Source organism: Carassius auratus, chromosome 40, assembly GCF_003368295.1.
Source record: "Carassius auratus strain Wakin chromosome 40, ASM336829v1, whole genome shotgun sequence".
NCBI lineage: Eukaryota > Metazoa > Chordata > Actinopteri > Cypriniformes > Cyprinidae > Carassius > Carassius auratus.
This window is the reverse complement of record NC_039282.1, coordinates 9,202,657-9,225,314: the sequence shown is the minus strand read 5'-3', so window position 1 is coordinate 9,225,314 and position 22,658 is coordinate 9,202,657. Positions and strand designations below refer to the sequence as shown.

Sequence of the window (22,658 nt, the reverse complement as noted above, 5' to 3'; positions counted from 1 at the left end):
GCAATGTTTTTCCAATCTTCTATTGTCCAATTTTGGTGAGCCTGTGTGAATTGTTTCCTGTTCTTAGCTGACAGGAGCGGCACCTGGTGGGGTCTTCTGCTGCTGTAGCACATCTGCTTCAGGGTTCAATGTGTTGTGCATTCACAGATGGTTTTCTGAATACCTTGGGTGTAACGAGTGGTTTTTGAGTTACTGTTGCCTTTCTATCATCTCTAACCATTCTGCCCATTCTCCTCTGACCTCTGACATCAACAAGGCATTTTTGTCCACATAACTGCCGCTCAATGGATATTTTCTCTTTTTCGGACCATTCTCTGTAAACCCTAGAGATGGTTGTGTATGAAAATCCCAGTAGATCAGCAGATTTTGAAATGCTCAGACCAGCCTGTGTGCCACCAACAACCATTCCACATTCAAAGTCACTTACTGATGCTCGGTTTGAACTTCACAAGTACAGCTTACCCTGAAAAAAAAATGCTTCATTTAGTAATTCAGCCTAATCTTTCATCAAAAATGAATTTTTTATCTTTTGGTATTTCATCAACAAGCCTTCTTTTTTGTATGTTTAAATGTATGTTTAGACCACAATACATTTGCTGTTACATAAAACTTTTTTTTATTTTCCACATAGAACATGCATATTTATATACAAAATACAAACATTTTTTATACATCATTATAAAAAAGTTAGCTTAAGGGCACTGTGATGCTTGGTTGCCTTAGCGTCTGATATTACTGATGATTGATCTAGCGACATTCTCAATACCAGCCTTTACAATGCAACTTATCTTATCCAGAGGTTTTTATATCTTGCACCTTTGTTAGCCAGTCACTAAAGGGCCGCTGAGAGGAGTACTGGACAAAAGCACTGTTTCTCACCCAGGACTGATAGTGCTAGACCTTAGGGAGACTTATCACTTAGCTCATCCATACCTCTCAGCTCTACTACATTTCACTCCCAATCATCTGTCCCCGGGTTCCTGCACACCCCATCCTCTTCACACTCAGTCTGAGGAGAGATAGCCAGTCAGAGCCTTTAAGAGCTTTTCTGTCATCACTCCTAGCATGATGGTAATAAAGACAAACAATGTGTGAAAACAGGGTGTAGATTTGAAAGGCAGTGAGGAGGAGTGGAAGTTTAGTTGTTGACAGTTTAATAGAAAGATCCTTGATGTAATCCGTTGGGGTTGGATATGATTTTATGTGAGGGTATATGCACATTATATACAACTGTATATTCTGCTTTGTTTTGTCTGGGTGCTCTGGAAGGGTTAAATAAAAAGCTCACCAAAAAGTTTATTAAGTTTTTAATAAATAAGTAATTATCAGTTTTTAAATTTGCTGAAAATTAACTCACTCTCAGGCCATCAAGGATGAGTTTGTTTCTGGAGAAAGCAATATTATGAATGGAGGATTGTATTTTAACAAGAAGCAACAACAACAACAAAAAATGTCTTAGTGGATTTTTTTTTTTTTAAACACGCTGCTTCTCACTTCAAAAATATTACATTGATTCAGTGGATTTGTGTGGATTATTTGTGGATTACTGTGATATTTTTATCAGCTGTTTGGACTCATTCTGATGGCACCCATTCACTGAAGAGGATATATTGTTGAGCAAATAATGTTATGCTAAATTTCTCCAAATCTTTTTTTGATGAAACCGATTTGAGTGTTCCTGTGGCTCAAGTGGTAAGGCATTGTGTTAGCAGCGCAAGGTTGTGGGTTCGATTCCCAGGGAACACATGTTAGGTTAAAACTGTTAGCCTGAGTGCACTGTACGTAGCTTTGGATAAAAGCATCTGCTAAATGCATAAATTTAATTTAAATGTATTGAAGAAACAAATGCATTTACATCTTGGATGGCCTAAGGTGAAAATTTACAGAAAATATTTGTGTGAACCATCCATTTAAACAACAACTTCCACATTGCCCAGAGTCATCCAAAAGAAACACTTATGTGGCATCAATTAAATGTAAATGTCATCTTTTGTGTGTATGTATTCAGTCTGATACAGGATGGAACAGACCTGAGACCAAGCAGCAGCACCAGTCTAGTGTTGAATCCAGGTCGCTTTGACTTTGAGGTGTCGGATTGTTTTCTGCTGGGTTGTCCTCTTGGATTGGTGCTAGCCATGAGACGCACTGTGCTTCCAGCTGTCCAGGGTTGGTGTGAAAATACTCCAATTAATGACCAGGACACATTTCCCTCTGAATACACTGGCAGACATGTCTGTTAGGTTTGGTTTTCTTTCTCCTCAATCATATTTACAATTCATTTTTTTTCTGTTTATCCTGCAGTGTCTCAGCTCCGGCCTGCATGTTCACAGATCTTCAACCTGTTTTACCCTTCTGACCCGTCGGCCTCTAGACTGGAGCCGTTGCTGCACTCTCAATTCCACAAACTGCCTCCTTTCCCTGTGCCCCGCTACCAGCGTTATCCTCTGGGAGACGGCCGTTCCACTCTTATCGGTAAGTGAGAGATCCCATTGAGAATCAATTAAACTGTTCACCACTAAACCCCATGCACAAGAAGGGAAAAAAAAGCAATATTCACTCATTTGTGCCTTTTATTATGTTTCATAATTGCTTTGTCACAGGGATGCGCTTATCTTGGGTTGCCAGATTGTCTCTGTGTGCTATTTTAAGGAATTATTCTGGTTTGGTTGTTAACAAGGTTTTCTGCAAAAGAAACTACACTGGATTTTTCTGTGACTTTGTCTTTTTGTATGCATCCTTTTCCAGACAGTCGACTGCTAACGTGAGCAATACTGTGCCTCCTCTCGCCCCCCTTACATTCTTTAACTCAGTGTCAGATTCCCTGGGGTTCTTCCAAGTTCTGCAGACTGGTGTCTCGCTCTGTAATGAGTTCCTGATTTATTTAGAGCCTATTTTATCCTGCTTTGCAGACATATTTAACTTATATGTCATCCATTCTAGGCTCATTCTATATTCTAGGCTAGGCCTAGAAGTAAGACAAATATTATTGGGCTAATGATATATCATATAGAAATCTTTCAATGACATAAATAATGAACCTTGCTAAACTAGTGTTTTAATATTATTCGTATAATAGTATAGTATTTATTATTGTTTTGAATTAGCTTGGTTTTCTTATATTCATTTAATTTTAGATTTTGTCATTTGATGCGATCGTGATTTTTACTATTTTTATTACTATTTTAATTTTTTTTAATTGTTCAGTTTTATTTTTAGGAATTGTAGTATTTCAGTTATTTTATTTCATTTAGTTTTCTAATTTAGTTTGTATTGTTTGCATCTAACACACACACACACACACACACACACACACACATATAACAAATTTGGGTGTTATTTCAGTAAACAGATTTTTTAGAAGATTAAAAGATAAGAATTCATTCAAAATATCTACTTAAACAATGAAAAGTAAACTCGTTTGAAAATGCTTAATGATAATTATCTCAAGAAACATACAAATCCACTCTTGAAACTTGAAACCTTGCAACACAACACAATGCAACAGAGAGAGAGGCATCAACCATTGAGAGGAAGCAGTCTGTGTCTCACAGGAAATGTGACACTGACTTTTAATTATATCAAGTCTCACTCTGCTGATCATAGGCAAAGAATGTCACAATAATTGTTGGATACTGAGGCGTGGATGTGTCTAATTTATTGGATGCGCACACCCACCACACACACATCCTCTGTTTTAATGCAGTACTTAATAATTGCCTTCCTAATGGAGTATCTCTAGAGTGGCCTCCCTTGTGTTAAGTTCTTTCAGTATGAATCATTACAGATTTACTCAGTGGGTCTTTAATGTGACAAATGTATCTCATATCCATCTGTTTATGTGTTTACGCTGTTCCTGTCCATTTGGATTCATTCATTTCATTCGGCGGTTGACTGAAAATCCGGAGCCATTCATTTCAAGTAGCTGGAAACTGGGGACTGCGATCCCAAAGCATATGTGAAGTGACATCATGGAGTTATTTTTCTCATTACACTGAAGAACAGCCTGATTCTTTCCACTGAACTCTGTATTGCCATCAGCCCCTCATGCCCAGAGCTCATATACCACCTCGCCCTCATCTCAAAGGTCTCTAGTGTTATTCTACAGCTGTGCCTGAGTTTTAAATCTTCTTTAGAGTTGCCTGGGCATTTTGAAGTCACACTAAGCCAGTATTTTGAGCAGGACCTTTTACTCAGTTGACCCTTTGCAAAGACCCACCCCCTTAGTTACTGTTGCTACGTTCGACAAGCCATGGTGCTCTCACGCCACACATCATGGTGGAGAGAAAGGACCAGGCCTGGGATGTTTTATGTTTTTTTTGTGTGAGCTTGTTTTGTTTGTTTTGGTAAGTGTACTTTCATATTGAGCCAGTTCCTTGTTCCAGGGTTTTGGCTCCAATGTAATGAAGTTAGTTGATATGGGAAGGAGGAGGTGGGATCTGGCCCAAAATCAACATAGACTTAATTGTTTTTTTTATTAATATTTTCATTACTTATTTTCTCATAATAATTAAATGGAATGTAGACATACTTTATGTCCTTTTATCACAGAACATGTCAGTGATTCCTGATTAATCAGTGGCACAAAAAAAAAATGTAAGTGTAATATTAAATTTCTATAAATTATGCAGTATTCACAGCTTCCAAACTTTGATTGTGTAATATCTAAAACACTAAATTACTAAATTTTAGGGGAATACGCTCCACTTTAAGGACAAAAAATGGATAGGAGAGTAGATTAATGAATGTCGGTGCACTTGAATTTGAAAAATAATGTGCATTCACGTCTTTCCATGGTTGAAACAAGATCATTTCTAATGTTTATGTCATGCTATAACTAGTAAAGAGGACGAGATGATCAGTTCATGTGCCGCTTGAACTGTGACACTACATTGATCTGTCCCGAGTCACGTCGCATTAAAGAGTCACAGAACGGTACTTATTGTTTGAATTTCTTAAGAAGTGGCTATTTAATTGTATGTTTTCAGTTATCCTCCTTGATGTATTATCATTGCATCTGTGCTCTCTAGCTGTAGAGTGTTAAGTGTTTGTTCATTTGTCAAACTAATCTCTCACGCAAATGTTTCATCAGTGTGGTGATCACAACAGAATATGTTTGCTACCATTTATATGCATGTTTCGTCTTGGTAAGAATGAGTGGGATTGCTGTGAAAAGCCCATCGCTCACATAAATAGATGGCTTTGGTATTGCTAATGAACTCTGTATCGAAAGTGTGATCAGTCTGTCTGCCTGTTCCTCGTGTCTGCATAAAGAGCAGTCTCCTTTCCTGTGTTAATCCGGATTTGGCGTAATGGTGCTGTCTGATTCCCGTCCACGCTTTCTGAAGAGAGAGCACCTGTGAATTATTATTCTGCGGGAAAAAGGCAAGCTGAGAGAGACTGCAAAACTCTTCCCACGTACAGTAGGAGAGTTTGGCTGTCTGGAGCTTTTTACAGATTGTGTCTACTGTTGGAGCAGACGTAAGCAGATTCTGAACACACCTTAGCTAAGCTCTCAGAGATGTCAGCGTGACTGGAAAGCAGTAAAATCACAGAGGCTCGTTCTGATGACCAGCACTGATAGGACTGCCCCAACTAGAATTCCATCAATAGAGTGATGGACATCTATGTTAAGTTAACTTTAAATGATTTCTATATGAGTGTATCCATTGCAACTAGGCATTTAAACCTGTGTCATACTTTTGAAAAGAGGCTGATATGATTTATAATGCCGTCTCCTTGCTTTTTAGAATTATCCTACGCTCCTGTCTGTTACAGACATTCAACCATCCCTGTCCCCCACATTTCAGTGACTGTCTTCATAATTGAAGCCCTGGCCATTTGTGAGCCCAAGGCAATGGCAAAAGAGAGAAGCCAATTGCTGGAATGACAGAAGAGAGGTGTTCTTCACCATCTGTAGTGGTCAGTGGCACACCGCTGCCAATGTCACACACACATATTCCCGCTTACACGTGTATGTGGTTGTGCCCGTAATGTGGGCCAACCTAATGGGATGTTTTCTGCACAGGCTGCTGGACTAATGAAAACAGATTCGATTTCCCCCTGTCAGAAATAACAGGCCATGTGTGCACGAGGCAGCAGGCATATAAAGGGACAGATTAGCCAAGGTGGACACTTAAAGAATTTCTGCCTGCATGTCATTCTGTGTTCTCAAAGAGGGAGGAAAGAAGAGCACTTGATCCCTGTCAGGAAGCATTTAGGGCCATTGCACAAACATAGTTTGATGTTGTGGTGAGTTATATTGAGAGTGAAAGGGAGGATTTTGTTGTTTTGGCTGTGCAGTGGCTGAGGGTTTTATAAATTCAATTCAAACAGGCAATTCTGGGGTCAGGGTGTGGTGTTTTCTATAATTGTACCAGTTCTCTTTCTTTCTGTTTTTCTCACACACAAACACACATATTGCATATTCTTTTATATTCACAGTCTTTCCATTAAATCAAGAAAATCCCTAAAATGTGACAGATGATGAAATTAATTATATTATTGATATGATGATATTAATATTAATATTATAATAAATAATATTAGTTAAATTAATATTAGTTAAATTAAATATTATATTAATTGTATTAATTTATATTAATATGACCTAATATATTAATTAAATTAATATTTATAATATTGTAAATGCAATCAAATGTAGAGAATTAACAACAGGGTTTTCAATTCCCAGATACTTTCCAAATTCATTACTGAACCCAATACTTAACACAAATTTTTTTCTTTCTTTTAAAAGCTAGAGATTTTAACTACAAAAAAAGAAAATATTATGGCAATAAATATTCGTATAAGATTTTGATTGTTTATTAGTACCACAGGCAGATATTGTACTGAAGCCAAAATTCTGATATTGATCCAACACTAATGTACATATCCAACTGTCACCATCATGATCTGTTTTTTTTTTTTTCTCCAGTTGATGAAATCCACAGCTACTCTGATGTGTTCCTGCCTGGCAGCACGGTTCCGGCGGGCGCTCCGCACTCCTCCTCTCCCCAGACAGAGCACAGTGCAGGTGGGCGGGTGGGCGTTGAGGTCCGCAGGTCCAGTTTGACCAGCATGGACAGCCAGTTTTCGGGCTGCTGGGAGAGCAAGCTGAGCAGCACCATCACCAACAGTGAGTGGGCAGCGGGTGGGCGGGCTCCAGGCACAAAATAAAATTCTCTTACTAAGTTTATCTAAAGCTCTTTGGTCTTTTGTTAGACCTGTTCTTCACTCCATACTCCACAAATCTCATAATTAGAGATGCTTTTTGCTCTCCAGCCAAGCAATGCAGTGTTAAGGGCTCTCTATGCTGCCAAAAGGTCTGCTGCAGTCTATCTCTGTTCAAGTAGATCATATCTCAGCTGCAGAGGAAGGACATAATGGAAGTTATTAGTACAAAACATGGCAGTTTTATTGACACTGTTTTATTCTTACAAGATATGCCTGTCTCTGATGAGATATATACAGTATGAAACGGTACAGTAGAGGCAAGTGTGCTATTATGTTTAGCTTTATTCTCCATTATATGTTTTTCTTTTATATATAAGGGCATAAAAATGGTCTTAAAAGTGGGGAAACGTATTATAAACCCTGTCATTCTGGTTTATGAATGTTAATCAGGTGACACTCTTCCCAGTAGTAACTGAAAGTTATGTGGTTGCCAGGTACCTGCTTTTATCGTGCTTTAATCATTAAAGAAATCATACTGATTTCAGGCAAATGTGGACAGTTGTGTGTATTAACCAAACTGTGTTTTTGTGTGTGATAGTTTCCAGTAGCTGGTGGGGGTCTAAACGGTTGGATTACACTCTGTACTGTCCAGACGTTCTGACATCATTTCCCACCGTGGCTCTTCCTCATCTGTTTCACGCTTCTTACTGGGAATCCACCGATGTGGTCGCCTTCCTTCTACGACAGGTACATTCAGAGCCATTTATTAAACATGGAACAAAGGTCAAAATCGTCTTCCATTTTGTTATAGGACAGTGACACCTCAAATCATCCCGAGTTGTGTGGAGGACTGAACCCTGAACCCTGAACTTCGTAGGAGTTTGCTACAGCCATTGTATTTTTTTGTTTGTTTTATTGTGCATCCTTAAGGTCAAAGAAATGTAAATAACTTTTGGACTCCCTGACTATTGCTCTCCTCATGTAAGAGAAATCAAATTAGTCCTACGTGACAAGACTGCAACCTCTACTTCTAAGATAGCAACCTCCATCTGTCCTCTATCAAAAGAGTCCTTTCTCTCTGTCGTGCTCTTCTTAATATGTTCCTAATTCATCTCCTTCCTTCGTCTCTGTCTTCTGTGCTGGAAATTTCGATTCTCCCAAAGTACTGCATCTCATTCTAATATACCTTCTTTATTCATATCAGACATACCTCTGGCTGAGAGACATATAAATGTGGCGCATCCTTCACTTTCAGAGACTTTTGAAGATCAAATCACTAATGTAGTTCTCAATGCAGATGTACACAGGCTTCGCTCTTAGAGTGTCAAATGCAAATGGCACCTCTTATTAAATTCGCTCTTAAGAAGTGGCCTCGGCACAGGTGGAGAGGAAGAAGTCAATTTAGGCAAATGATAGACCAATCTATCTTTCTGAATGCAGTTCCTTCAGAATTATCTTTGCCTGCATGAAGGAGAGAAATAGAGCTGACCAGCTGCAGTGTTTTGTTCTGTGTTTTTATTGAGCGAATTTGCTCTTTCAGTTAAATAACAGCACTGATGTGAGATTGACACCTTCTCTTAGACATGATGACCACATACAATCCATACTTTACTGTCCATTTTGTATAATTTCTATCCAAGGATAATTTGCAGATACTACTAAAAGTTGTTTGTAGTCCAACATTCCAGTATCTGTCTTGGCCAGTGGCATACATTTAAGGTGGGATGACCTGTAATTTAACCAAGGGCAGGCAGGAAACCTGTTATCTGTTGGAAAACAATTGTATTTCTGTGTACTGCTGCTAATTCCACAGATATTTTTAATTTAACCTTTAACATCCCTTAGAGGTTGCATAAAAAACATCTGCTGCTACTTCAAATCAAAAAACATCTTGATAAAACAATTTTGAGGAGTTATAGACAAATATCAAATCTTCCTTTTATAGGCAATATTATTGAAAATGTAGTCTTTAATAAGCTGAACAAATACTAAAACTTAAATTGATACCAGGACAATTTTCAATCTGTTTTCTGATCGCATCACAGCACAGAGAAAGAAAAATTAAAGGTCATTAAGATAATAAATGATATCTGCTTAAATTCTTATCCTGCCAAAATATCAGTAATGGTACTACTAGATCTCTTTGCTGCATTCTTAACTGTTGATCATAACATACTATTAGAGAGACTAGAAAACTGGGTCAGGCCTTCTGGGATGGTAATCAAATGGTTCAGGTCATACTCAGAAGGGAGAGGTTATTTTGTGAGTATAGGAGAGCATAAGTCTAAGTGGACGTCCCACAAGGCTCAATTCTTGTACCGCTCTTGTTTAGCCTGTATATTACTCCCACTAAGTCAAATAATTAGAAAGAACCAAATTGCCTATCACAACTATGCTGATGATACCCAGATTTACTTAATCTCATCTCCAAATGACTACAGCCCCATTGACTCCCTCTGCCAATGCATTGATGAAATTAACAGTTGAATGTGTCAGAATTTTCTTCAGTTAAACAAGGAAAAAAACTGAAGTCATTGTATTTGGAAACAAAGATTAAGTTATCAAGGTGAATGCATACCTTGACTCTATAGGGGTCTAACAACTAAAAATCAAGTCAGAAATCTTGGTGTGATTCTGGAGACAGACCTTAGTTTCAGTATGTATGTCAAAGCAGTAACTAAATCAGCATACTATCATCTAAAAAACTAGATGTTTTTTTCCCAGTCTTGACTTAGAGAAACTTGTTCATGCCTTTATCACCAGCAGGGTGGACTATTGTAATGGTCTCCTCACCGTCCCTTAAAAGAAGACCATTAGACAGCTGCAGCTCATCCAGAACGCTGCTGCCAGGATTCTGACTAGAACCAGAAAATCTGAGCATATCACACCAGTCGTCGGGTCCTTACACTGGCTTCCAGTTACATTTAGGATTGATTTTAAAGTACTTTTACTCATTTAAAATTCACTCAATGGCCTAGGGCCAAAATAAACAGCAGATATGTTCAATGAATATAAACCTAACAGAACACTCAGATCATTAGGATCGAGTCAGAAATACCAAGTTCACACAAAACAAGGGGAGTCTGCTTTTAGCTATTATGCTGCCCACAGTTGGAATCAGCTTCCTGAAGATATCAGATGTGCTAAAACATTAGTCACATTTAAATGCAGACTCAGAACACATCCGTTTAGCTGTGCATTTATTGAATGAGCCCTGTGAGATGTCTGAAATGTCTGCACTATATTTTATGTATTCTTAACTGTTTTAAATTCATTTTAAACCTTTTAAATAAATTCTTAATCATTTTCAAAGTTTTTAAATTCTTTGTTTTATTGTTGTGATTTTTTGAGACCCCTTTTCTCTTTTATGGAAAGCACTTTTAATTACCATTGTGTATGAAATGTGCTATATAAATAAACTATACTTGCCTTGCATAACAATAATATCTGTGTGATTGATTGATAGGTGATGCACTGTGACTATGTGAAAGCCCAAGAGATGGACAACTCTGACTCTGCCCCCTTCTCACCTTCAAGTCCAAGGGAGAAGTGGCTACGTAGACGCACACATGTCAAGCTTAGGGTAAGGACAAACATGGCCAAGCTGAGAAAAAACACATTGTCACATACATTGGAAAACCTCCAAACACCATTAAGCTTCATGTTCTCACCCAGGAATGCAGTGCATTGATGCAAGTTCAACCTACTCTTCATTTTAAGTGTCTGTTGTGATTAATTGTAGACCTCTGTGCATGAAATCTGCTGAGAAAAGTTATCCATCAGGTATATGTCAGTGTGATAGAGGTTTCCGTCTGCAGAAGTGTCAGACAATGTTGCCTCTTGAAATTGATTTTCAGTGGTTATTATGTGGGTATATTATTTTTCTAACCACATAAAAACACACCGCGTGATATATTGTTACTATATTGGTTATTAAATGAGTGTTTTTATTTATCAAATCAATCAGTGTTGGATTCTTAAAGTTGCAATAAAACAGAAGTAGCAGCAGATGTTTTCTTCCATATTGTGACATAAATCCAAATAAGACAGATTATCAGAACAAAAAAAATCTAGGCTGGGGACTTTGTTCCATCCATCGTCTGAAGCATGTCTGAATGCAAGCTTGATTGTAAGAAAGGGGTAAATGATTGAAACTAAATGATTGGAGAAGTCTGGCATACGTCACCAGAGGAGTCTCTGAGATTTCACTGGATAATCAAGAATTTTAACATCAGTTCCTTATTTAAATCCCTAATAATAATAGTAATGAAAATAATTATTAAGTATATTGTCTGCTGTCACTGTAGATTTTGATGTATTAGCTGTTTCGATTGGAAATTTTTTTAAATATCCAGGGCATTTTTGTCCCTTTTGAATGTCATTTTTCCCCCTGAGCCCTGGCTAATTTCTGACTCCGGTCTGCAGATTCAGACAGACATATACACACACACACACACACACAAATCACTCAAGTAAAAATGTGGACTGCAGCAGAGTCCTGACATTGTATGAGGACTAAAAATATCCTCCCTCCGCCAGGGCTTTGAGTTTCTCAAACACGGCACACAATAGCTCAGCATGTGTGGGCAGAAATCTGCGCCTAACGAAAATAAGCATCACGGCCGACCTTGATTTACATCTCGGAGACATATCAACAAAATTACCTAACAGTGCTGCTGAAAACTACTGCTTGTGCTGGTTAACTAAGTATTTTTTAGCACTCTCTTTAAAAAAAAACCTGCCATAACATTTATATTAAATTACATTTAGTCATTTAGCAGATGCTTTTATGCAAATGAGGACAATGGAAGTGCTATAACAAGTCTCAGTTAGTTTAACGCAGTACACGTAGCAAGGTTTTTTTTTTGTTTAAATCATATCGACGTCCGTGACATACGGAGTCCCACAAGGCTCAACTCTTGCTCCGCTCTTGTTTAGCCTGTATATACTCCCACTAAGTCAAATAATTAGAAAGAACCAAATTGCCTATCACAACTATGCTGATGATACCCAGATTTAACTAATCTATATTAAATTACATTTAGTCATTTAGCAGACACTTTTATGCAAATGAGGACAATGGAAGTGCTATAACAAGTCTCAGTTAGTTTAACGCGGTACACGTAGCAAGGTTTTTTTTTATCATATAATAAATTAAAAGAAAACTTATACATAAATTCTATATAAATTATAAATAGAAACAAAAATAGAGCAAGCTAGTGTTAGAGGCCTTTTTTTGCTTTTGTTAATTATATAATAAAGAAAAAAGAAAACGAATTGAATATAAAAAGATTAGAGAAGCTAATGTTAATTTCTTTCTTTTTTTAAGAAACAAGCTGTAAATAGTGTTTAAGTCTAAAAGGGGCATGTTTTTTTTTAAGAATAGAATCAGAATAGAAAGTGCCAGAGTCAGAGGGTCAAATAAGGATGGAAGGGATGTGTTTTTAGCTGATTCTTGAAGATGGCTAAGGACTCAGCTTCATGGGAACATTTAATCTAAAAGTCTGTGTAAGTGATTTTGTGCCTCTTTGGGAAAGTGACGTACAAAGACCAAAGACCAATTCTTCCAGTCCTTCCCTGAGGTTAAGTATAGCTCAGTCAAATGCTTCTGTGTTATCACCACCACCTTTTCTTTTCACTGGGAATGTTTTTTTGATCACTCGGGACCTTGATCTGAAATTGTGGTTATTTCTTCCGCCTGCTGAGCCCTTCTGAATGCGCTCATGGCCTCAATAGCATTTGATCAGGGCTCTTGCTAGCCTTTCAAGTCAAAGGCATTTCTATGCAGTCATGTTGCTTTTGAAAGACTCTCCTGATTCTGTTGACACCCTGAATGTGTCTGTATTTTATATGCAGCATCATTCTGGCTCAGTGAGCGAGCTGCAAGGCAGAAAGTCGGCACCAATCTGGATCCATTTCTTTTCCTACACAGCAACATGATCCTTTGTCAGTTTAGTCTTGTGTCTGATAAAATTCACTCAGGTGTGTTACCAGCACATATGGTCCACTAGAGCAATGTGTTGCTTGTTGGCTTTTTGTGCATATCTCATCTTTATATGTGTTGGTTTGGAAGCTCATCATATGGCAATCATGTATGGGCCCATGCCAAGATAAATTATTGACTGACTTAATCAATATGTAAATCGCTGCAAGCTGAGAAATGTTTAGCCGCTTCATTAAATTAGAAATCTGCACAATCATTCCCATTAGCTTGTGTGGGCTAATGATTTACGAGGCTGTACAGCTCTTTGTGGGCACAAGCCATATCAACATGATAGCATAATATTCACAGTCACAGTACTTAGCTTCACATCCAAAAGTGACCCTGCCAAGAAGTTATTTTAAAGTGTCCAAAACACTATCATACTGAAGTCATTCAATTCAAATGAGAGTTGGTTATTTGTGGTGACTTGAGTCTCAGCGACTGTTCTGTTGAGATTTAACAATAAGATGACATGCAAACTTGAGCTTAAGAGATTTGTTTAGTGGGGCTTGTGAATTCAAACAGTATGACTGTTTCTCATGCTTAAAGTTTTTTTTGTTTTTTGTTTTTTAGAAAAGAAAAAATCCCACAGACTTGCATTGTAGATGTGATAAGAGCCAAATCAACTTAGCTACATAACAGAAACTCGAGGATGGGCTCTTTTGATTTGTAGTAAATAACTGAAAAACACAATCACCAAAATCATGATATGACTTAGTGTGATTATCAAATTGCAAAAGCTGCGATTAAAAAAAAAAAAATATATATATATATATATATGTACTGTGTGTTTAAGAGTGCGGCTCATGGTTAGGTGTTTTCTGCGTCTTAGACTGGCTTTGTTTACAGTTAAATGCAGCTTCACATGAACTCATCTCTGCATCTGCTCTGAGTTTGGGTCACTAATAACGTGCATTTAGGAACCAGCAGTCTTCCCAAACTTGTAATGAAACTGGCTAAAATTAAAAAGCTCAATGGTCCGAATTAATAAACACTTTATGGTCCAATGTTTGAAATGTAAAAATTAAGGCAGTCTTTAAAATATGTAGTTGTACCGTAAAATGAAATTATTGTGATGATTTTTTTCTGCTACTGTGAAATATCACAATAGTAATATATCATATTTTAATTAGTAATCGTAATATTTATAATAACAGTGCAATTTTTTAAAGTCATAATAATATGTAAACACAACATTTTGGCCAAATTATGCAGCCTCACAAACAAGCTCAGAGAATCATGCAGCCCTATAAATAACCATCTAGCAACCACTTCAAACACCCTAGCAACCGCATAGCAACATGCTCACAACAACCACTCAGAAATCCTTAGCTGTGGCATATAAAGCCTTGGGCAAGCACCATTCAAATCTTGTTCAGAAAATCTGAAGATCTAGTACTGTTTGCAGTTGTTTTTTTTGTTTGTTTTTTTTTTGACCCTAGTTTAATTTAAGCTTCAGTATACTGTTGCATTTCATCACTATAGAAGCTGGTATGTGAGAGGGATGTTTTAGTCGGGCTTATGTGAAGATGCTTTTGGGAATTCAGACACTGTCTCATAGCCTTGCCTTTGCTCTATAAAGCAGCAAAGTACAAGCTTCTTGCATTTATCTTCCTCTTTGTTTTTCTACTTCCTCTGTTGGCATGAAGGTGACTGGCCAGTTATTTTCAGGATTTGCATAGCTCAGTGTTGTGTTGGCTTTAATTTCCCATTTGAGCACAGCTGCCTCAGCAGGGGCTATAGGATTTATCTTCACTGAGCTCGGTGTAGAACAGCTTTATCACTGAAATGAAATTTATTGAAAGGGGAAGGATTATAGTGTGACACCATCTTTTGGAAGGACTTTGTACTGCATACTTGCCCCTTTCTCTTTTTCCATCTGTCTGAAATGGTGCTTGGCAGTATTATCAGTGTAATTTACACTCATCCTCTGCCTTATATTTCACATCAGACTCTTGTGGCAGGAAAACGATAGAAAAGCACAGACATGTCCTTTTTTTCTGTGTGCAGAATGTGACCGCCAACCACAGAGTCAATGATGTTATCGCAACCGAGGACGGGCATCAGACCCTGGTGGGTCGTTTCATGTACGGTCCGCTGGATATGGTGACCCTGACTGGGGAAAAGGTGAGAGAGCAGTGGTCCACGATCACTGAATATGTCTTTAAACAAGCTGTTTTTTTCACAATTGAACTACTCGGAGATGTGAAAAATAGTGGTCCTTCGGCTGCAAATGGACCAAGGCTGCATTAGATTGATCATAATTACAGTAAAACAGCAATATTGTGAAATATTATTTTTCACAATATTTATTTTATTTATATTATTGTAATGCATTTTAAAATGTAATTTATTCCTGTGATGACAAAGCTGCATTTTCAGCAGCCATTACTCCAGTCTCCAGTGTCACATGATCCTTCAGAAATCTGATTAGTGGATGTGGTGTTACGGAAATATTACTTATTATTATCAATGCTGAAAACCGTTTCTTTGATGGAAGGAAAGTTCAAAAGAGCTACATTTATTTAAAACCTGAAATCTTTAGTGGCATAACTGTCTGTACTGTCACATTTGTCAATTTGTATATTCATTTAATTAATTGAATGTTTCAAATTAAAGGGGGGGTGAAATGCTATTTCATGCATACTGAGTTTTTTACACTGTTAAAGAGTTGGATTCCCATGCTAAACATGGACAAAGTTTCAAAAATTAAGTTGTACGTTTGAAGGAGTATTTCTGTTCCAAAAATACTCCTTCCGGTTTGTCACAAGTTTCGGAAAGTTTTTTTCGAGTATGGCTCTGTGTGACGTTAGATGGAGCGGAATTTCCTTATATGGGTCCTAGGGCACTTCTGCCAGAAGAGCGTGCGCTCACGTATAGCAGAGCACTGAGAGGCTGAGCACAGACAATCACTGATCAGAGCTGATCAGAGCCCCACTCGGAGCGAGTCGTTGCTGCTGCTGCTCTCGTTTAGTTTCAGCCTCGGGATCTGATTCTGGATCATAAATAAACGGCTGAATCTGACTGTTAGCCATGGTTTGTTTTGGATGATGGTTTTTTCCTCAAGGTAATGTCACAGCTTCCAAACGCTTTCAACGCAAAAGCCTACTGGCGCTCGTGATTCTTTAGCTCCGCCCACACGTCACGCCTCCAGTCGGTCGTGTTTTTCCGGGAAAAATCGGTACAGACTATCTTTCTCTTATGAATATAATAAAACTAAAGACTTTTTGGAGTTATGAAGGATGCAGTACTACTCTATAGGTACTGAAGATTAACAGGATATTGAGTGAATACGAGCATTTCACCCCCCCCCCCTCCTTTAAGGACTGAATAGACAAATAGTGCTGGCTGTGGTTTTGAAATTAGTGTAGAGCAATATCACTGGCACTGGTATTGACTAATGACAACCCTATGCCTCAATAATTTGCCTCCATCTCACTCGCTCCCTCCACTGTCTGTTTCTGTGTTGTTTTGTCTCTTAGGTCGATGTGTACGTGATGACCCAGCCACAGTCAGGTCGCTGGGAGCACTTCGACACCGAGGTGGCCAACAGCAGCGGCAGAGTGACCTACACCATCCCCAAAAGCAAAAAAATGGCCGTGGGGGTCTACCCCATCAAAATGGTTGTCAAGTAAGTCAATGGGACCCTGAAGATTACTTGTAATGTATCCAAAAATGGCTGTGCTCTCAAGGTTGTCTCAGCGGGGATAATTTGTTGTGATACTAAAGAGCATTCAATTTGGCACTCATAAAACTCTCACCCTGAAGGGCTGAAGGAGAAGGACTCCTTGCTGTTAAATTGATCTTGGGCCTCATGCCACATCTCAAGCTTGATTAAGAGTTGGATCTGTGTTCTCCCCGCACCTCATGTCACTCTTTCTATTCAGGGGTGACCAGACAAGCGCAGAGGCCTTCCTGACGGTCTTGCCTCGGGGGATGGAGTGTGTCGTCTTTAGCATTGATGGTTCATTTGCCGCTAGCGTCTCAATTATGGGCAGTGACCCTAAAGTACGGCCCGGAGCTGTGGATGTAGTCAGGTAACAGTTTCACGTGGAGGCTTTGTGTGTAAATGTGTGTGAGAGAAGATCGATGCTTTCATTTCATGCCATAGCAATATTGAAAAGAACTGGCCTGACGGTGAGGCACAATTGGATTTCATTTAATAGAGAGATAGTGAAGTGCTGATATCAGATATCGGTTGGGGTTTAGGATTTACAAATGGACAATCTTGGGTTGTTTCCCAGACTGTCCTTGGGCAAATGTACTGCTTTGTCAAATGCAATCTGTTTTTGGAGGACAAGGCGCCATGACTATCTGGGAATCAGTCCCCAACTGTTTTTCGCCAAGCATTATGGGTTTGCTCAGAGGGTAAATGGTAGTATTTTGTATGCAGACACTGGCAGGACTTGGGATACCTGATCATTTACATCACTGGCCGTCCAGACATGCAGAAACAGAGGGTTGTGTCCTGGCTGTCTCAACACAACTTCCCCCAGGGGATGATCTTTTTCTCTGAGGGGTTGGTGCACGACCCTCTTCGCCAGAAAACCATCTTCCTCAGGAACTTGGTGCAAGAGGTAAGACTTCTGCTACTGTATCCACAAATTTAGTATATGGGTCATTCCTGTTCTGCAGTACCTTTTGAACTCTGTTACTGTAGAATAGGAATATACCTTGAATATACCTACTTTTAAGTATTTCTATAAAAGGATAAACTAAACTTTCAGAAATATTTTCTGGTCAAGGTCAGGCAATCTATGAGTCCTAACTTCTTGTGCACATTTGAAGTTGAACAGGATGGAAGTCAAAAGCTGTATTTAACCAATGCTCAATGAGATTTAGCTTTCATGAGGGTGTCATTTTCTAAGTGTTTGATTAACCAACTTTCAAATGTTCTGACATTTGTTATAGATTTTGTAATTTAATAATAAAAAAAAAAACAGTAGGTTATATCGCTGGTGTTACAGTATTGCTGTTGGAATCCCACCAAAAATGATGCTGGAGGATGATGACATTGAGGAACTTGTTAGTTTAAAGAATTTTACAAATGATTAACATAATGGAAAGTGAAATTCAAGAAACCTTTATATTGATTACTATTTAAAACTAATTTCCTCAGAAAAATTTAATGTTTTCTTTGAAATACTGTAGGAGAAAAAAAATGATGAAACACCTCAAATGTTACCAAATATGGAAACAAACCCGTTACAACAAGCAAAATTATTTTTAATTCACTTTTATGTTCAATTAGTTGAGATTTATGTAATTGGTAAAATAAACTGTTTTATGCAATAAATAGAAATATACACTGCTGTTAAAAAGTTTGGGGTCAGCTTAATAAAACAAATAAACGTATTCAGAAAAGATGGATTGTACTGAGGCACTGAGGCAAGCATGGATTAAGTTGGGATTCATTAAATAGATTAAAAGTAACAGTTGGAAATTTGTTAGTTTAATAGATTTCTATTTAAAAGAAATACTGTTTTTTAACTTTCTATTGATTCGGGGGTGGGGGAAGACTGGTGGACATTTCACTGTTTTCACAAAAAATAATGATTTTTTTTGAGCACCAAATGAGCATATTAGATAAAAATTTTGTGGCCCTGAAGCTGGAAATTCAGCTTTGCCATCGCAGGATGAAAAGGATAAAATTATGCAGCTTAATTGAGCATAAGGGACTTCTTTTAAAACCATAAATTTTACTGAACCCAAACTTTTAAATGGCAGTGTACATTACAAATATATTATGGACACATGGAAATATACCTTGTAGTAGGAATGAAGAGGCAAAAACACATCACTTTATTCCTTTATTCTGCTTCTCTTGGTCCATCTCTCTCACGCTTGCTTCCTCTGTCTCACACATGAGTAGTCACACAGGAACTGAGGTGTTTTCGTAGTGTATCCTCAGGCTGTCTATCACACTATGCCCTTTTCTCATGTTGCCAGTGTCACATTAAAATCAACTGTGCCTATGGCTCCATGAAGGACATTTCCGTCTACAGCATGCTGGGCCTCAACCCCAACCAGATATATATAGTGGGTCGGCCCTCCAAGAAGTACCAGAATCAGTGCCAGGTAAACTATCTTTGATTGTTCCTTGTCATTCGTTCAATTTCAATCATAAATGGTCAAAATTATTCTAGTTTTCTCTAATATATTTTTACTATATCTTGTGATCTATCACAGTTCCTGAGTGAGGGCTATGCAGTACATCTCTCCTCCCTGCAGTTCAGTCACAGAGCCCGGCCCAAGAAGAGCTCTGTGCGGATGGTTCTTCGAAAGGGCTCATTTGGTCTGTCAGCCAAAACAGACTTCCTGTGTAAGCGGACACACCTTCGCCGCACCATGTCGGTGCAACAGCCTGACCCACCCATGACACCCAACCCTAAACCAGAGCGAGCTCAGAGCCAGCCCGAGTCCGACAAGGACCACGGGGGTGGAGGGGGTCCAGGACATGCCATGTGGGCACGGGGGTCCATGCACCGTGGCGACACCACTCCCTGACCCAAGAGAAACATAGGAGGGATGGAAAAAGGACAGATGGGAATGATCTCTCGGTGGACAAAGCCCAGGTAAGCTTTAGTTGTGGGCGCAAAACCCAATTTCACTTTTTTTTTAAACGTAAACACGCTGTAGTCAAGTGGATCTCAACCAGGGAGCCAGGACCCACTAGGGGGCCGCAAGATGGTTTAAATTACAAAAGGCTTAAAATGGCTTAGATATTTTTACATTAATTAATAGAAAAATAATAACATTTTAACTTAATGTTAATTCATTGTTAAGAAAAATGAAACCATGTAGAGCATTTAGTTTTTTTTAAAATATGGAATTATTTTAATTACTTATGATTAATGTAATTATTTAAATATACTGCCACTACTAGTTTCTGTTGTTAAAAAGTTTGAAAAGTAGAATTTTTTCATCCCCATCATATCCTGCGTTGAACAGTCCCTTAGGCTTTTTTTGTTTTTTCTCTAATGCATAATAAACCGATTTTGTGCGTCGATTAGGCATGACCATTTGAGTTAAATAAAAATGTTAAATGAGCACAGGTCGAATATTCTCACTATATTACCATTGTGCTGTAAAGTATTCCATAATAATTCAGTCTCAGCATCACTGAATTCATAACCAAGTAAAATTGGTTTGCAACCCTCCTTGAATGATTTAGAGGCTTTATCCCACCAAATTGGAAAAACGTGTTTAGGGACAGTACTAATGGCTAGACATTCTTCAAACCTCACCACCAAATGGGAGGGTACCCCTCCTCCAGCTTTGGTTCATTCATAATAAGGACTGTAAAAAAGGCTGAAGAATTATTAATAGAGCTTGGGCCTCCCACCGCCTCATCTCCCATCACGCTGTGCAAATCTGAATGCAAATGTGCAACTAAGGGGCTTCTCTGCTGGGCCCAGTGATCCGCAAATAAGAGTGCCCAGACATGCCCCAACTCCAAGATCTCTTCCCATTTGCCAAATAATGTTTGCCTGATGAGATAGATGACGGTCGCGGCCTGCGTGTGATTCCTCGGGAAGACATTTGTAATTTTCTCTGATGATTTTCATAATGAAATACACATTTATTTGTGCGCTCATTGAAGTGTGACTGCTGTGTGAAGCTCTCTTTGATTCACAATTTCTTTCCTCCCTCAATCCCACAGCATCTTTACTCCTTCCGCTGACATCACAGCATAAATTAAGACAAATCCCACCTGAGCTGATAAAAACTCCTTAGTGAAGAGCCCTCCGCAAGGATTTGACACAATGATGCACAAACTCTTGATGCTTTGTTTCGGCAACAGGAGCAGAGGAGATTTCAGTTTCTAAATTCAATTTCATCCATGCTTCATCCGTCCGTGATGATTTGAAGATGTACGTCGGGTTCTTCTGGATTTTTTTAACATCGTACGAAGGATTCCTTGCATCACCCATAAGGAACAAAGAGGATATCTGATAAGATCCTCAGAGAAAACATCAAATTTTCTTTCGCCTAAGCAATATGGAGGAAGAGGGAGGGTGAGTATCCCACTGCTCGGACAGGTGGCTGTGCTGACGCCTACCGTAATCCCTCTGTTTTAATATTGCAGGCATTTGTCTGCTCTCTGAGCGTCTGTCTATGGCCCACTTGTGCCCAGATGGACTTGCAAACTGTACATTAACCTTTTGTGCCGGTGTGGCGACCTGGCCTGAACTCTTGCCGCCCCTGTCTCTGTTCAGCCGCTCAGCCAGAACAGAGTCTGACAGCGATGGCCACCGCTCCTAAACTCCGCCCACTCCTCCGCTGGGTCACGCCACAACTCGCAGCACTCTGCTACTCTGCAGAAGCATATTTACAACTATCGTTGGTTCTTCTTGTGCCTGTCTCTCACTTGTGTTGTAAAATATGCAGCAAGTGGCACTGAGGCAAACTGATAATGTATAATGTATTGCGTGTGGCGTGTGACTGCAGCAGTCCTCGCACTGCAATAAAGCATTTTCTTAATTAGTGTTTTGGTCTCTTTTCCAGTGCAAATATTTAAACCTCTTTAAAACAAGATAAATGTACTTGTATATCTTGGGATTAAATAAATAAATGGTTTTCAGACAATACTAAGCTGCACAACTGTTTTAACATTAATAAAAAGAAGAAATGTTTCTTGAGGTCCAAATCAGCATATTAGAATGATTTCTGAAGGATCATGTGACACTGAAGAACTGGAGTAATGGCTGCTTGAAAATTCTGCTTTTATAACAGGCATAAATTACATTTAAAAATATATTAAAATAGAAAACAGATGTTACACTATAATACCTCACATTATTTATTTTACTTTATTTTTAAATCTTTTTTGTTCAAATAAATGCAGCCTTGATTTTTTTGTTTTTTTGATAAACATTATAAATGCTTACTGACCTGAAACTTTTGAACAGTAGTGTATAAATTAAATATATATTCTCTGAATACATACTGCACCTTAATGTTTTTTTAATTGATTCATTTTTCTTCTCAAGTAAATTTATCTTTTTAAGAATGCTTAGATATTTTAACTGAAAACCAAGATTAAAAATCTATTTTTTTTTTATATCTCACATTAAATGGCCAAACAACCAAAATAAATCTGTATTGTAAAGTGACTGTGGTTGTCAAGATGTCGTCATGTCACATTATTGGTTTTATCGGTTCGACAACTTGCACAGAAACACACTGATATTGTTTACATGGAAATCCATCTCACGGAGTATGATGGTCTTGTTGAAGAACATACTATATTAGTATTTTATATTATGCTTGAGGAGAACCTTGGTGTTACAATAAAGAAATGTAAACAAACTGCTGTGTGTGAACAAAAGATGCAATCAGGCCACTAGAATGCTGTTGTCACCACGACTCTGCCAGATGGTGTCCATAGTCAATAGTTCTTGTAATGTCAAATTTTCCTATTGTAGCTACTGATTTTGGTATTTTGTATGGGACTGTCTCCTGAAAATTGAAATTTCACAGTGAAAGTATTTATGTAATT

The 22,658-nt window shown here is 38.3% G+C and overlaps 1 protein-coding gene across 1 annotated transcript in view; it reads left to right on the top strand.

Moving 5' to 3' along the window:
- Positions 1-21,788, top strand: part of LOC113058507 (membrane-associated phosphatidylinositol transfer protein 3-like) — a 73,350-nt gene extending 51,562 nt beyond the window's left edge. Inside the window, exons 9-20 of the mRNA XM_026226459.1 lie at positions 2,009-2,166; positions 2,302-2,472; positions 6,935-7,135; positions 7,772-7,920; positions 10,640-10,756; positions 15,167-15,283; positions 16,639-16,787; positions 17,044-17,193; positions 17,550-17,733; positions 19,106-19,234; positions 19,346-19,731; positions 20,820-21,788. Coding sequence (XP_026082244.1) covers positions 2,009-2,166; positions 2,302-2,472; positions 6,935-7,135; positions 7,772-7,920; positions 10,640-10,756; positions 15,167-15,283; positions 16,639-16,787; positions 17,044-17,193; positions 17,550-17,733; positions 19,106-19,234; positions 19,346-19,663 — 1,843 coding nt within the window. The 3' untranslated portion in view covers positions 19,664-19,731; positions 20,820-21,788. The remainder of the gene's footprint in view (positions 1-2,008; positions 2,167-2,301; positions 2,473-6,934; positions 7,136-7,771; positions 7,921-10,639; positions 10,757-15,166; positions 15,284-16,638; positions 16,788-17,043; positions 17,194-17,549; positions 17,734-19,105; positions 19,235-19,345; positions 19,732-20,819) is intronic.
- The last annotated feature ends 870 nt before the right edge of the window (positions 21,789-22,658 follow it).